Genomic DNA, 15,724 nt, shown 5'->3' with positions numbered 1-15,724 from the left:
GCGTGGGAGGGAGATGCCCACTATAAAATGCCTTGTTTCCACAATAAAAAAGGGAAACGATCAGTCCAATCTACTGTTCTCACTTTCAATAATGTTCTAAAACTACACTTCTTCTAATCTAAGCTCTGTCTGTTTCTCTTTCATTCTCTTTTATCCTGTTCCTCATGCTTTCATTTAGGCGAAAAGTGGATGTCAGGTGTGTATCTTTTTTTTGATATTGGGGGGGGGAGTACTAACCAATGTTTTCATGTCTGCAGTATGAAAAAAGGATTGAATGTTAAGGATTGTTTAAGATGCTTGATTCTGTAAATTATGCATAAATCCTAGCCTTTTATTTTTTATACGATATTGGTTTTATGAGTTCTTTCTTCTTGCATTCCAGCAAACTATGCATTTTTGAAGCACTGTTCCCAATAAGCTTTGGCCTTTGGGTATTCTTATGGTTTCAAATAAGAATGTGCAAGTATCTGGTAATTGAGAGAAATCATGAGCATCAACTTAAATATTTTAAGAGTGAAAAAACTGGGTCTCATACCACATAAACAAACAGTATTGAATATTCCTCTGCAAGTCAAGGGGTTTAGTATAGTTGTGTATAATTTTTCATATAGTTTAGTGAAAGGAAATACACAAAATTGGATCTGTCAATTTCTAAGTGAATGGATTAATATATTCTAGAATGTTGGTGTGTTTGTGTGCGTGTACAGGTCTAATGTAGCAAGCGGATATTTGTTTCAGTCATGAATGGAAGTAGTTCAACAAAGGTTAAATCCATTCCAAAAATTTATACCAAAGATAAAAACCTGATATAGAAATAGATATGGTAATGACATTTCCTCCTTTCGTGTGTTATGTGTGTAAAATAGAGGCTGGGTCTGGGGTTTTCTATTCTTCCCTCCTATTATGCACAATAAACACCAGAAGAAGTTGAATGTTGTTTTTTCTTCAAGGACAGTTGGCATTTCTGTGATTTTTTTTTCTTTGTTCCTCTAGAGATAAAACAGATTCTGCAGTACCCTTTTTTTTGTTGTTGTTGAAACATTTCCTTTTTCTGACATAAGGAAAGACTGCATAAAAATTCCCTACCAGTATCAATTAGTTATTAGGAGCAAAACCACACTCGTTTTTGCTCTGCAAAATAAATTACAGTTGAAAAATGCAATGCTCACTCATGCCTCAGTAGTCTGAATGGCATGGCTTGGTTCAAGAAGCATCATGGTGCAAAGTTTTTCTGACTGCACTGCTAGGCTGTCAGGGATGATTGCAGGAATGGGGATCAAAAACACTCCAGTGAAATGCTTCTAAATTTTACCGTTAGTCATTCACCTGCCCACTGGGTGGAGAATGACTAACTTGTCTAGTTTTAAACATGAACAGTTTTTCCCTTTTAAATGATCTAACTCACACACATCTGAATGTGTATATTGTTCAGCAATGTTGGAGGGGGTGGGCTAGAATCTACAGGTAATCTTTGACTTACAGTCAGTTACTTTAACATCTGATCAAAGTTACAATATGACCCAGATTTGACATTCCAATCACTGCCTTTCCCCCCCCCCCCCCGCTCACCTGATGGCTCTTCAGATAACTGCCAGGCATTTATGACCACTCGCAGCATCCCGCAGTCATAGGATTGCGTTTTATAATGGTTTTGACAAAAACTGGCCTTTACTTTTGTTTTTTGTCAAAAATGATCCATAGCAAACCATAGGTTCACTGAAAACTGCAACATTCACTTAATGACTATGACAGTTGCTTAAAGACCGCCACAAAATTAATAAAATCTGGTTGGTCACGTGGCTGACCTGATTTACATCCATCACCACTTATGATTGTAATGAGCATCACAGTTGTAACCTGAGGTCTATCTGTATGTCAGTGAGAGGAAGGAAAGACCATTCCTTCTTGAGTTATTATCCAACCTGGCTAGCAAAGATCACCAAGATGAAAACACTTTCAAGTCCGTGTTGCATGCTAGCTATACAGTTTCATTTATCCCTTCCCTGTTTTTATCTCCTTATTTGGTGCTATTAACATCTGCATGCTTAGTAACCATGTAATTGGTTAAAAGAAGCCAAATAAAAAGTGCTATTTTTGCATTTTCCCCCTAAGGAATGAAAGTATTAGTGGCTTATCTTTTCTCTGACAAACACCTGCTTTTTTCATCTGTTGAGGTTCTTTCACTGACCCAGCTGCATGCCCTTTATCTCTAAATTTGGTGTACAGCCATGTAGTATACCACAGAAGGGGGAAAAAAATACTGTCTACACAAACATAAACAACACACACACATACATAATCTTGATAATGTATCTGTTGGAGCTCTTAAGTGTGGAGGCTGAAGAGGTTTTTTAAATCAGAAAATATCCCGATTGTCCCAACCAGAAATATAAAACTTGAATTTTATGTGGCCTTGGCCCATTTTTTTATTATGATAGTTCTTAAGATTGAATAAAAACATTTCTAATAGCCAACAGTGTCAAGGTCAAAACATGTTCACGGATAAAGTTTCTCTTGCAGCATTACCATTCCGAAATAGTAATATATCAGGATTTTTTTAAAAAAAATTCCTATGATTTTGATAATATATATATGGAAGCTGCAAATAAAATAAAGTTCTGAGTATTTCTTGCTGACACTGGTTGGAAAGAGATCATCTGAATGTCTATGGATATTCTCAATCATCCAGGTCATGGTTGTCCCAAAGGTCCTTTTTCCAAAAGACTTTCTTGGTTTTTTTTCTTTGAAAATGTCCCGCTTCTCATTCAAGAAGATTCTTCAGTTCTTCTTCATTCAAGAAGATTCTTCAGTTCTGAAGGTTCATCTGAACTTAAGAGGAATGTTCAAATCCATTAAGAACTCAAGTCAAAACTCAAGAACTCAAGTCAGGAACATATGGAGTCCGAACAAATAGAAAGTTCCAACAAGTGCGTGTACAATATCATTGTGTGGAAGAAACTAGTTGATCCTGGTTACATGTTTAAAACATGCAGAGTTTTTTTTTAAACAAATCTGTTTTTAACACCAGTGAGCAACTGTTGTTGTCTTCAGTTTTCAGAGATACTTTGAATGCTTCTGCATAACAACACATGAATATTTGTAGCTTCCAAATGGAAGGGAATTAAAGTTTCTAGGTTTTGGAGGGCAGCTGTATTAAATGTTTGACATGTGGGTCAACAGTCTTCCTTATAAATACCATTCCTGCAATCTAAATCAAAATTGTAACTGACTTTAAGCACCATTGAGACTGGCATAAGGGAGATGTAGACTCTTATTCATCTCTCAGGAAGTTCTCTTACATGAGATCTCTTACAATAAATGACTGACTAGTCTTGTTGTTCAGCTGTTCTCCTATTGATGAATCCCTCAAAAGTGAACTATGGGAACCATTTGGATTTTTCCAGCCAACCTTGTCGAACTACTGGGCAAATCTTGCATTTTGCAGTCCTCTCAATCCTCAAATGTAAACATCACTATTAATTTCTAAGTATTCATTTTCTTTTATTTTAAAAAAATCAGTTTTCACTGGAAACTCTTACAGATTTTTTAATTGCAAAGCAGTTGTGTGGGGTTTTTTTACTTGGATTAAATGTAATGAAATACAGTTAATATGCTATTGCTCATATAAATAATGCCAAGAAAAAAAAACAGCCATCACAAGGAGATGAGTTTTCCTTTAAATGGCTTTGTTGTGAAGCCTGTAGGAGGGAAATGAATTTTAAGCCATATAGCCGAACAATATCCAATATCACTTCACTGTTGGAACTGCGGATAAATGCTGGGTTCTCACAGTGATATTGTGGCAGTAATGAACTGCAATTTCTTGGATGGCCATGGTGCCTGGCCTTCTGCCTAGCAATCTTTTGCAGAGGGAGGAAGTTTCCAAAAGAAAAAGTTGTGTTGAAGGAGCAGCAAGATTTCATCATCATGTCATAGTTAACTCCAGGCCTTAAGCAGATGTAGGCAGAGGGGTGGAAAGTGTTTTAAACTCTCTTGAATATTGGTGATTACATGATTTGATGAGAGGTAATAATATTTGCTTCTTTTAAAAATAATAACTGTTGTCATAGGGTTATTGCAACAACAAAAACAATTCTCTATTATCCATCCATTATAATTAGTCCCTGAGTTTTAAAGAAGTTGATATTCAAAACCTCTAGAAATTTGGGAAGGCTGATTTGGGTGATATTTCTCAATTTGAGAGCTGGTTCGTATTCTTATTAGTGTAGTGAATATGCATAGAAAACTTTTCAGTTTGATTCATTCCGATTTAGACTCATGCGTTCAACCACAGTTTCAGCTGAGAAACTGTGAACATCCTAGACTAAGGCAAATGTAAAAACAGTAGGGAATTCCTGGAAGTTTTGCATTTAAACAAATCAGCCACCAACAGACACTATTTGCACACAATTAAAAATACAATAAAAAAGCTAAAAAAGAAACAAAAAGACCATAACACATCCTCTCTAGCAGCCAACATCCAAATAAGCAGGGATTAACACCCGACAAAAATTAAGCAGAAAATAAATCCCTAATCAAAGCCTGCCAAGGAGCAAACCACACACTCCACCAATATGCTCAGGACAAGCTTCTCTATGTAAAGAGGGAAGCAAACATCCCACTTATTCAAACTGATAATGGGTTTTGGGGTAATAAAGCATCTGAAGCAAGCAACCAAGCTCAAAGAATATCAACAACATCACAGTTCAGCCCTAAGCTAGATATATTGTCTTCTGTTGGAATATTCATATTTCAAAAGAATTGGTATCCAATTAGCTCCCTCATTCTTTAAAAGTAGAATAAAGGTTAAGCCGAACCACAGCCAGCTGTCCATGTGAATTCTCCAATTTGTTTCAAAATAGAGATTCATATGTCATCTCATTAAGTCATTCCACTGAAATGGATGGAAAAGTAGTTATTGGCAGGGGATTTTCCACATTGTATGTAGTTATCAGACTGGAAGCAGATTATGGGTTCGAAACTAGTTGAAGATAATTCTATCATCCTCTCCTGTTCCTCATTTACCTCACATTTATTCCATGATACAGTGTCTTCTGAGAAATACTCTCCTGTCATATTAGAGTAGCTGAAATTGGGGGAGTTTCCAGATACTTAGAATTTTCCTTTGCTTACTATTTCCTCATTTGTTTTTTGGCTCTTTTTTTCTACTTCCATATTATTTAGCTTAAATAAAGGGGTCTCGAAGGAGAACTTAGAAAAGCACCTGATAGTCTTTAAGTGGTAGCTGATACATTATGACAAAGCAGCATCTCAGAAGTTTTTGTCAGTGCTATCAATACACTGAGACTTTTATTTGAAAATATTGCCATGTTAATGACAAATGTTTGGTAACTAGGCAGTTTTTCTGTGATCATAATATATCCATATAATATATATTATTTCATGCTTCAGTGATTCTACTTGTCTGTAACAAATATCTTTCTGAGCTGAAATGTAAGTGTAGTAATAGCTGCATATGCGCCTGAGTTCCATGATTCTATAAGATTCCAATGCTAGTGGAAAATTCTGGAAAGTGTATTTCCAGACTGTCTAGTAAGATTTGGGGAAGAAAAAGTCTATCCTCTGAAGAAGTCCAAAGGGATAAACTCAAAAAGATAAACTGTTTCCAGAATCAAATTGCTTTAAATAACAAGAGGCTTCTATTCTTGTCCTGAAACTATGTTTCTATATTTGAAACACAATAACTCTAATGGGGCTCTGTGAAAAACCAGAAAGTAAAAATTTACTATCTTTTATGTGAGAATGTTTGAAGTACAGTGGTACCTTGGTACTCATCATTAATTGGTTCTACAAGGTACGATGAGTACCAAAAACAATGAGTACCAAACAATTTTTTCCCACAAGGAATAATATGAGTCAAAAGATAGCCAACACTGACAAGTTCTAACTTTTGTGTTGAGTACCAAACAAATGGATAAAATTTCTGCATCAAAATGTGTTGAGTACAAAATATGATGAGTTTCAAAGCAGTTGAATACCAAGGCACCATTGTATTTGCAAAAGTTATAATTTTTGCTGTAACATTTCCTGTGATTTGAAGGCATTATCTGATTATATCCCCAATATTTTATTGAATCTTTGCTTCCTACAATATACTGTTTCCCGAGATGGGTGGATTAATAGATTTGATTATATCTTCTGCAAAACTTAATTTTATTTATCCCATTTGTGTCTCCATCTTTCCTTTGAGAGCTCAAGACAAGTTGAATTTTTCTTTTCATTCTACCCATTTTATCCTAAAGGAAACCCTGCAATGTAGGTTATGCTCAGAAAGGATGTAACTGAGTCAGAGGCATCTAACCTCTATTACATCTGAAAAGGGCCTTGCTGATTCATTAAGGTCAACTCATCTTTTCCATAACGTCTTCTCCTAAGTGATTCTTCTTAGAAGTTGCTGATCTTTTGATATCCTTCCTAAAGACTATGTTAGAAGAAAATTATATGTGTGTGTGTGTGTGTGTGTGTATTTTCTGAGGTTTTCGCGGGTGTTTGTATGTAGGTCTTTGGTTATTTGGGTTTTCTCCCGCGTAAAATTGGAAGTGTCTTGGTGACATTTCGATGAAGTCCCATTCATCATCTTCAGGCTGGTGTTTTTGGCTTCGTGCTTCTAGCATGAAGCTGTGTGTGTGTGCTTCTAGCACAAAGCTGAAAACACCAGCCTGAAGATGACGAATGGGACTTCGTCGAAACGTCGCCAAGACACTTCCAATTTTACGCGGGAGAAAACCTGAGTAACCAAAGACCTACACACACACACACACACACACACACACACACACACACACACACACACAAATTTAGCTTCCCCCTGTGGGGAATCATCTTTAGGTTTTCTTTTCAAGTGAATACTATTCTGAGTCTCTGATTCAGTTCCTCCCAATTTCAAGAATTTTCTTGGACTTGAGCTTTGAGAACCTGTGAATGGAAAAAGAAAAAGTTGACAACTCCTTTTAAGTTTCTCTAGGCATACTGGGCTGTTTTACTATACCTTCCCAAAAAGTCTTTATTCTCATAGGACCAGGTCTAATTTCATTGAGCTATATGATAGAGCTGAAGGCATTAATTGAACATTGGCAGGATTAACAAGCCAATCTGTTTAACTCTAAATTAAATGTTTAAGTGGAAATGTAAACAAAATCAACTTAAAGATCTCCACAGATGCTGCTTTTAATAAGATGGAGAAAGTCAATTATATTAGAAATATTCATAATAGCTGAGTAGCTCTTTCCCTAAAGTAAATTTCTATTATAGGAACCAGCACATAGCAAAGCCTTCTTGAACCTGATGCCCTCCAGCTATGTTGGACTTTAATTTGCATAGATGTTCAGCCTGCATATCTGGAGGACACTAAGCTAGAGGATCAGCATGTGGTTGTGAGGATGTAGCTAACATTTATTGTCTAATCACCATGTCACTTTAGGATGAAAGCTCAACTAGTAAATTCCCTTGGCTCTTGGTACTCTGAGCATGCAGCTGAAGTGCGATTTTGCAGACTCTGGAGCGCTCTGTTTTATCACATGAGCACATCCACTTTGTCATCATGGCCCTATGACTCTGCACCTGGAGGATATTGCAAGTATGCAACTCCCACCTTCTATCCATTTCTGTAATCTGAAACCGCACCTTTCAATGGCTAGCTAATCTTTACCATGCCTCTATGTAAAAAATTATGACCAGGAATCAGAATGACTCAAAAGAGACTGTGTGAACATCTATGTGGTATTTTCTTGGCAACAGTACAGAGGTAGCTTGTCTTATTTCAGGATAGCTGCCCAATTTTTCAGTCTAGATTACAGACCTAGTGGTTTGAATCCTGTTAGTCTCTGAATCCAAAATCAACCAGTCTAAGCTACAGTACTTAGTTTTTTTCAAGATCCTAAGCTCTTCTGGGAGTTTAAAAAAGCTATTCTGAAGACCTGTGGATATCTTTCCTACAACTATTGAGCATTGAACTATTGTCCTAAAGCTAATGCTCTAGATATAGTTATCCAAAGTGTGAAGGTCTGTGAGTTCAATTTCCAGTAGAAAGTTTGAGCCCACAGTATAATATCTAGCTATGTCTGGTGATTCCCAATAAGGATAAAACTAGAAATGTAATGCATCCTGGTGGCCAATGTACAAGATCCATTTGGTGCTGCCATCAGCTGGACATTCCAATTATTCTGCAAAAATAATTTTAAATAGTCTTTGTTAGCAACTGTTTCATTGATGTTTGATGTCCAGGGTTCTTTGGAGCCTGGACACCTGCTTTTAAAACTGTGTTCTCAATTGTTTTCAGGGAAGGTATTTTTTGCCAAAAGTAGTTTAAAATATTTTGCTGTCTAAAGTGGGAAATTCAAAATAGCATATATAGTAGGTTATAACAATTTTTTTTTTAATGCTGCTGCTTTTTAATTGCAAATAAGACCATCCTTTTTCCTCTGGCCTTTCTCGGAGAAATAGTGGTTAGTTTTCCATAATAACCAAAGGTGTTTGAGTGAGAGATCAAGCTACCAAATCTGTTGTGACATTGCAGCACAACCTCTACCCCTTAAATTTTTCCATCAATCATCACAATAAAGTACAAAAGAGTGGTATTTGCATTTGACATCAAGCCCATACTTTGTCACAATAGTTAGACCTCTGATAATTGGGGCAATGCTATGTTTTTTGTTTTATTTTGTTTGTAGGGGAAAGGGACAAATCCAGGCATTTCTTCTAGTATGAAAATTAAAGTTTTAAAAGCAATGTTACTCTAGTGATTATGATGAAAGTCTTTGTTCCTGTTGTGGATATAATTATCCACAATTATAATACCCATTGAGAATTGCTCCTTAAATAACACCCTATCCTTCTCCTCTCTCCTCTTGGGATATTTTTCAGTGTTGTCATATTTGAAAGTGACTGTTGTGATCTCCCGTGTGTGTTCAGCTAATCAGCATTCCAAAATATATCAAAAGTGGGGGGGGGAGGTTTAGAGGAGAGGAACAGAGCTCCGTTGTGTGTAATAGTTTCCCTGTTCCTGGTATTTCCAAATAGAAGACTTCTTAAATAAAGGATCAACACATAGAGGACAATGTTAAGCAGAATGGAGTAGTTCTCAGGAATGCTTTAACACTGTGTTTCCTACATCCAGCAGGGACCCATCCTAATAGGCATCCAGAACCCTATTTTAAATTCTTTGCAGGGAGATCCTTCTAAATTCTGACACCTCAAATAGCAGTACCTCTGCAAGGTAGCTGACATTCCCCTCAAATTTGCCCATTGCCTTTTAAAATCTCTCTGCTTCAGTCACAGTATGATATTATGTAATGCCTAATAGCAATTATTTTGCTGTTTTATTAATGGGCTTTCCCTAGTCTGTTACCTCCTCCTCTTCCTGGAAGAATGAATAAAACATGAAACAAACAAAACAAATACTGGTAATTAATTGCCAATGCAATGAAGGCCAACATTACAGCTGTAGAAGAAAATGACCCATACTTTTCTGTTAAGAGTTAATTGTTGACCCTAGTATAATGTTAAGTTTGATTTGAAATATCACAATAACTATTCAGCACCTGCATATAAAAATTGTATGATCAGTGTAAGTAACATTTGGTACACATTTTCCAGCTGCTATTTAGCTTGCACCATAAGAACACTAGGGAAAAACATGCAAAAAAATTCTCTAAAAAGTTCTTCCTAGAGCATTTTTTAAGAGCAAAACTGGGTGGATTCACACAGATATAGACAGTAAACCTCCCAAGCATTTGGAAACCTCAGAAAAATTTGAATTTAGAAGCCAATGTTCTGGTTCCCAGGGATTTGTGGAGGATTAGACTGAATATTTGCACTGCTTCCTTTATGCTAGTGGCTGTCTCAGAGTGATTCTGCATGGTAAGGCCATTCCAAGCCACCTGGACATTCTGTGAATGCTTGTTGGCTGGTTCACACAGAGCCAGGAGCAGAATGAAGTCCTGGAGTCCTCACTTTTGACCTAGTTCACTCTTGGAAGCATAGCTGGCTTATCCCACAGCATATCATCTTTTGTGACTGAAGCAGGTTGTGACTGAAGCTTGTCTGGATCTTTATTCTCATTTTGCTCTACTTTTACTGGGTCTGTAGTACAAATCAGATACTGAATTCTTCTATTAGGATTTTGCTGTGCTCATCTGAAGGCCAAGAAATTTACAGTTTTTTGGTTTTACCCTAATGCTTCCTAAGATGCATTGCAATTTTATTTTAATGTGACACTTTCACTAGTAGTGAGAAGTGGCCTTTAAGCACTTTCCTAATCTAAATTTGTTAACCTGTTTCTATAAGGTAAAGTAAGGTAAGGTAAGGTGATGAGATGAGATGAGATAAGATATAAGATAAGATAAGATAAGATAACCTTTATTGTCATTTTTTTACTGTGGGCACAACGGCACACATCAAAAATGAAATTTAGTTGCCTGCTCTTGAAGTGAAACACATACATGATATTGCTGCTACTGGATTTCCATGTGTGAAAACCATGTTACACCTTAAGGGATGGTATGAACTGTTAATAGTGCAGATATTGATAACATCTGCATTTAGTCTGCTAAGTAATCGCTATTTTTCTGAGGTTATACAGCAAGAACCCAGGAATAATCAAGATAAAGCCCAACGAAACATAGTAATCAGCAAACAAAGTTGAAAAATGTAAACCCTATAATAAGGGGTCCTTGGTGCTTTCTGAGCTTGTTTGTTTTCTTGCAGACTTTTCATTACCCTAACTAGGTAACATCATCAGTGCTAATAAGGCGTGCTGTTTGCTGTCAGTTTATATTCTGGTGTCTTGCCTGCCTGTGTGGGTGGGGAGTGGTCTTAGGAATTTTTTAGTAGGGCTGTTTACTAATGACTCTTTGGCAGTTTCTTGATTAGAGTATTACTTACTTGATGGTTGGTCTGAAGGTGACCTTGGAGTTAATCTATGCTGATCTGAATGTTGATCATTGGTGGGAAGGTGTTGGAGTCTTTTTCTCTTTTGGGCTCATTAAACTGACAGCAAGCAGCACTCCTTACTAGCACTGATGATGTTACCTAGTTAGGGTAATGAAACATCTGCAAGAAAACAAGCAAGCTCAGAGAGCACCAAGGAGCCCTCATGTCAATCCTGAGCTACAAATATTTTCCTTCATTGGAACCCTATAATAATCAAGAGGAAAGGAATACAGGTAGTTCTTGACTTACTTTGAAGTTACAATGACACCGAAAAAAATAAATTATGACTGCTTTTCACACTTACAACTGTTGCAGCAGCCATGTGATCATGTGGTTAAAATTTGGGCACTTGGCAACCACTATGTATTTACAACAGTTGCAGAGTCCCGGGTCATGGGGTCACCATTTGTAACCTTCCCAGCTGGCTTCCAAAAAGCAAAGTCAATGGGGGAAGTCAGATTCACTTAACAGCCACACGATTCACTTAACAACTGCAGTGAATCACTTGACAAAAATGTCATAAAATGGAGCACAACTCACTTAACGACTATCTTGCTTAGCAATGGAAATGTTGAGCTCAATTGTGGTCATAAGCTGAGGACTACCAGTACATGATCTCACAACTAGCTCCCTATCTCTTAATGGTCTTAAGTGAATGCCTTATGAAATCAACCTTGAAATACGTAAAATGAATTAATTTCATATTTCTTTTCTGCCTAACAAATAGTATTGTGGAAGACTGCATCGTTGTGTTACTCTGCCACCAACACAAGTTGGTTCGGTGGAGCAGATTGCCTTCTCTGTTTTGTTATCAGCCTTCCCAGCCTTTGTGACCCTTTAGATGTGTGAACTTTGACTCCTTGGATTCTTTAGTCCAGTGGTTCTCAACCTGTGGGTCGGGACCCCATTTGGGGTCGAACGACCATTTCACGGGGGTCGCCAAACAAGGCTGTCCGCCATTTTTTTCCCTTTTCTTTGGCCACGCCCCTGGCACCCAGTGATGTATAAGTGGTTGGGGGTCACCACAACATGGGGAACTGTATTATGGGGTCACAGCATTAGAAAGGTTGAGAATCACTGCTCTAGTCAGCACACCAGAAGGGGCCCAGACTAAGGAAGGGCGATCTTTTTAGTTTATCCCATCTAGAGGCATTTGTTTTTATGGTTTCTGGGTATGCCTGCTTATTTTTTTTTCTCCAGCATATAGGTAGTCCTTAACTTACAACAGTTCATTTAGACATCATTGGAAGTTACAGCGGGCACTGAAAAAAGTGATTTATGACCATTTTTCACACTTGTAGCCTTTGTAGTCTCCTCATGATCACGTGATCAAAACTGAGATGCTTGGCAACTGGTTCACATTTATGAGGGTTGCTGTGTCCCGGGGTCACGTGATCACCTTTTGTGGCCTTCTGGCAAGCAAAGTCAATGGGGAAGCCAGATTCCTTAACAACTGTGTAACTAACTTAACAATTGCAGTGATACTGTGGCAACTGTGGCAAGAAAGGTCGTAAGATGGGGCAAAATTTGCTTAACAACTGTCTCGCTCAGCAACATAAATTTTGAGCTCAGTTGTGATCATAAGTCGAGGACTATCTATAGGTTTCTCCCCAGCTTATTTCTCATCTTTTTTCAACAGCACAGATGAGTTTTAATATTAAGTTCTTAATGCTATTCCACGGCAGCCTCTCTCTCCACCTGATACTCTCCAAATGAGTAGGAAAACAGTACCGTAAATGCCGGCGTACAAGGCGACCTGGCGTATAAGACGACCCCCGTCTTTATAGCCGGGCCGCATTCCTAGAACGTCGTCTTACACGCCGGAAACTACCAGTATTTCCGGTGTATAAGACGACTCGGCGTATAAGACGACCCCCGTCTTTGGCGCCGATTTCAGCGCTCGCGGAAGTCGTCTTATATGCCGGCATTTACGGTAATTCCCAGGCTGTGCAAGTGGCCTAATCATTGGCCACTGCTTTAAGATGTTGCGCATTTAAACTTTGCTTTGGCTGTGCCTGCCCTTTTTATTATCATAATGTTTCTTCTTATGTTTGTATGCCTATTTCCTTCCTGATCCTACCTCCGCTTTCACGGACTTCCAATGCTTCCTTCAGCAACCAGATCTGGTTCAAATTCAAAGGGCTGCAAAGGTATTTTCAACAGGGTTGTCGACCCTTCCCTTTTAAGTAAGGAAACACCTTATTTAAAAGGACCTTGTGTTGTCACTTAACTAGACTAATCAAATACCAAATGCCAAATCTAGTCTAAACATCTGGCTGACTGTGTGACCTACCATAATAATAATAATGCATTTCTTCCATGAGCTTTGTTACTTAGACCAGGCATCCATTTACCCTATCTGAAAAACAATGTTTGAATGGGCTGATTTATATTTCATTGTCATTTTCTCGTTTCCTAAGCCAGGATGGCCAATGGGCATCCTGCAAAATAGGCAGTGGGTGTTCCTTTCTGTTTCTATTCTGTCTGTGTCAATTCTGCGTATTCTTACTCATCATTCCACCCAAATTAATTTTTATATGAGTGTAATGCATATTTAAATATGAATATGGCTCAAAGCCTAGATGAAAAAGATTAGTATAATCCATTTATGGCACGAAGAACTGTGTGGTATTGTTTGAAGATGTACAAAATTGAATGGATAGCTAAACCACAATCTCTGCCTTATTATTTCAAAAAGAATTTTAAAAAATAAATTCCTATTTCATGAATAGGAATATGTTTGGCTTCACGTTGCAAACCTGAATTGCCTCCCAACAAATCTGAATCATAATGAGTGTAGAAAATCATTTTGCTTTGGCTATCTCCATAAATACTTCTGCCAAATTTTGTCATATCTCCTTTTCTAGAAATTCAAAAGAGCACTGTAGTTCTATTGCAAGAAAAGAACCAAGACTGTTAGGGAGCTTTTCTTTCTTCTTCTCTTAACAATGTGCTACTTTTGAGATATATTGGGATTGCAATTCCTAGAATCCCAGCCAAAGGTCATGCTGGTTGAAAATTCTAGAATTAGTCTCCCAGAGGCACCTGAAAATACTGCTGGAAGTCTTAGTTTTCATGAAGTTTTCTGGTCAACATGTAATACAGAATGTGCCCCCCAAATAGAGATTTGACCTAAGCCAATGGGCAGGAGGAACAGAAGCAAAATCTTTGGGGAAAACTGGTAATAATGATGGATGGAAAAAGTAATTTGACCAATTTGTTCTCACTGATATTATTTTGCTTTTGTGTTTTCCAGGGAAGGAGATTGGTGGCTGGCTCACTCCCTCACAACTGGCCAGAAAGGTTACATCCCCAGTAACTACGTCGCACCTTCAGATTCCATCCAAGCAGAAGAGTAATTAAAATATTATAAATAGACTGAAAAGAATTATGTTAAGCCTTTTATCAGATATTATTGACAAAATCATTCTAGTTATAACCATTTGAGGGCAACCCTCAAATCATTTTGTAATTCTCTTAAACAGAGTTCCTGAGTATGTGACTTTGGCTAGTTCACAAATATGTATATTCTCTAGATAATTTTCAGTGTCAAATGGTGTGTTTATGGACGGTAGGAAGAACTTTTAGTTGCAGAAAACACATTGTGTTTCAAGAGAATGAGTTCCCACATTTAGATTTACTTCAAAAATAAAAAAATATAGCAACAATCAAGAAGCTTTTTTTTTGGCATTTACTAAGGTGCTGATAGATGCAAATTTATGAGATAGCTTAAGCCATGCTCCATCTCAGGTATATTCTGTACTCATTTATTTAAAACCGTATTTTCAACAACTTTCTCAATATCAGGAATGATATTGCTAATCTTATTGTGATGGGAAGGAGAATTCCAACTGACATTCTTAGATCAGCTTTGAAAATATATAGCAAATTAGCAGGCATATTAATTTAGGAAACTTTTAAAAGCTGGGGGAACTGATATACATTATTGGTCTATTCCTTCAAGTCTAAGATTAAAGAGATTCTGGGAAATTATGCTTTATTTTTATTTTATTACTAACATTTTTATAGGGAGAATCTAGAAAACTGAGCTGGAGGAATCCCAGACTTTTCAATAATACTTGGCAACTGGGGGTAGCTTCCAAAGCAGATATATGAGTCTGAAAGAAGACGTCATTGCTTTAATGATTTGAAAAGAGATCTTCATATGTGCTCCTTTGCATTATGAAACCCTTCTTTCAAAGGAATTGTGTTGCCTCAGCATTTAGTGGCATGCTGCCTAAAGAGAAAATTACCTGCTGATAGGCATAATAAATTGATTTAGTTTCTTTTTATAGTAATCAGTATTTTGTATCAGTGAGATAGTCAGTATTGATTTTGCATTATTATTGCCTTTCACCTGGCTATATTTGTGAACGGTTGATTTCAGCGTAGCAGGATAGCTACTTCTATGGAGGTTATTATATTTTATAGCATCTTGGTGTTTACTGCTTTTTCATTTAATGCTTCTGACACCAACTGGAAGGTTTAGAGCTTAATGTGCACAGTACAAAATGATTAGATCAGATTAAAACATATTTGAAAAACTGTGAAACTGGAACATCAATATATTCAAGAAAAGGATTCCTAATATATCAAAAATGGATCCCTAATGTGTCAACTTTTCAAGAATAAGACTATTTCATGAGAGGGGCCAATTCAATGTTTACATGCTATCTCCTACTTGAATTCTGATATCTTAGAATCTTACAAACTTGGCAATGCGAGGTCTAGAAATGCAGTGATGTTAACCCATTCCCAAATGCTTTACCCATCC

At 37.2% G+C, this 15,724-nt stretch overlaps 1 protein-coding gene across 7 annotated transcripts in view; it reads left to right on the top strand.

The window, feature by feature from the left end:
• The window catches only part of SRC (SRC proto-oncogene, non-receptor tyrosine kinase), a 93,754-nt gene that overhangs the window by 61,323 nt on the left and 16,707 nt on the right, over window positions 1–15,724 (top strand). For 3 of the 7 annotated variants that reach the window (XM_039351341.1, XM_039351340.1, XM_039351342.1), the window contains exons 5-7: window positions 179–196; window positions 13,065–13,100; window positions 14,207–14,305. In XM_039351341.1, the coding sequence (XP_039207275.1) occupies window positions 179–196; window positions 13,065–13,100; window positions 14,207–14,305 (153 nt within the window). The remainder of the gene's footprint in view (window positions 1–178; window positions 197–13,064; window positions 13,101–14,206; window positions 14,306–15,724) is intronic. The other 4 variants (XM_039351344.1, XM_039351343.1, XM_039351347.1 and 1 more) reach the window with 2 other exon arrangements.

This window comes from Crotalus tigris, unplaced genomic scaffold (genome assembly GCF_016545835.1).
Source record: "Crotalus tigris isolate CLP2741 ecotype Arizona unplaced genomic scaffold, ASM1654583v1 scf7180000018371.15429387391:27106975, whole genome shotgun sequence".
Lineage (NCBI taxonomy): Eukaryota > Metazoa > Chordata > Lepidosauria > Squamata > Viperidae > Crotalus > Crotalus tigris.
This window is presented reverse-complemented; position numbering and strand designations above follow the sequence as displayed.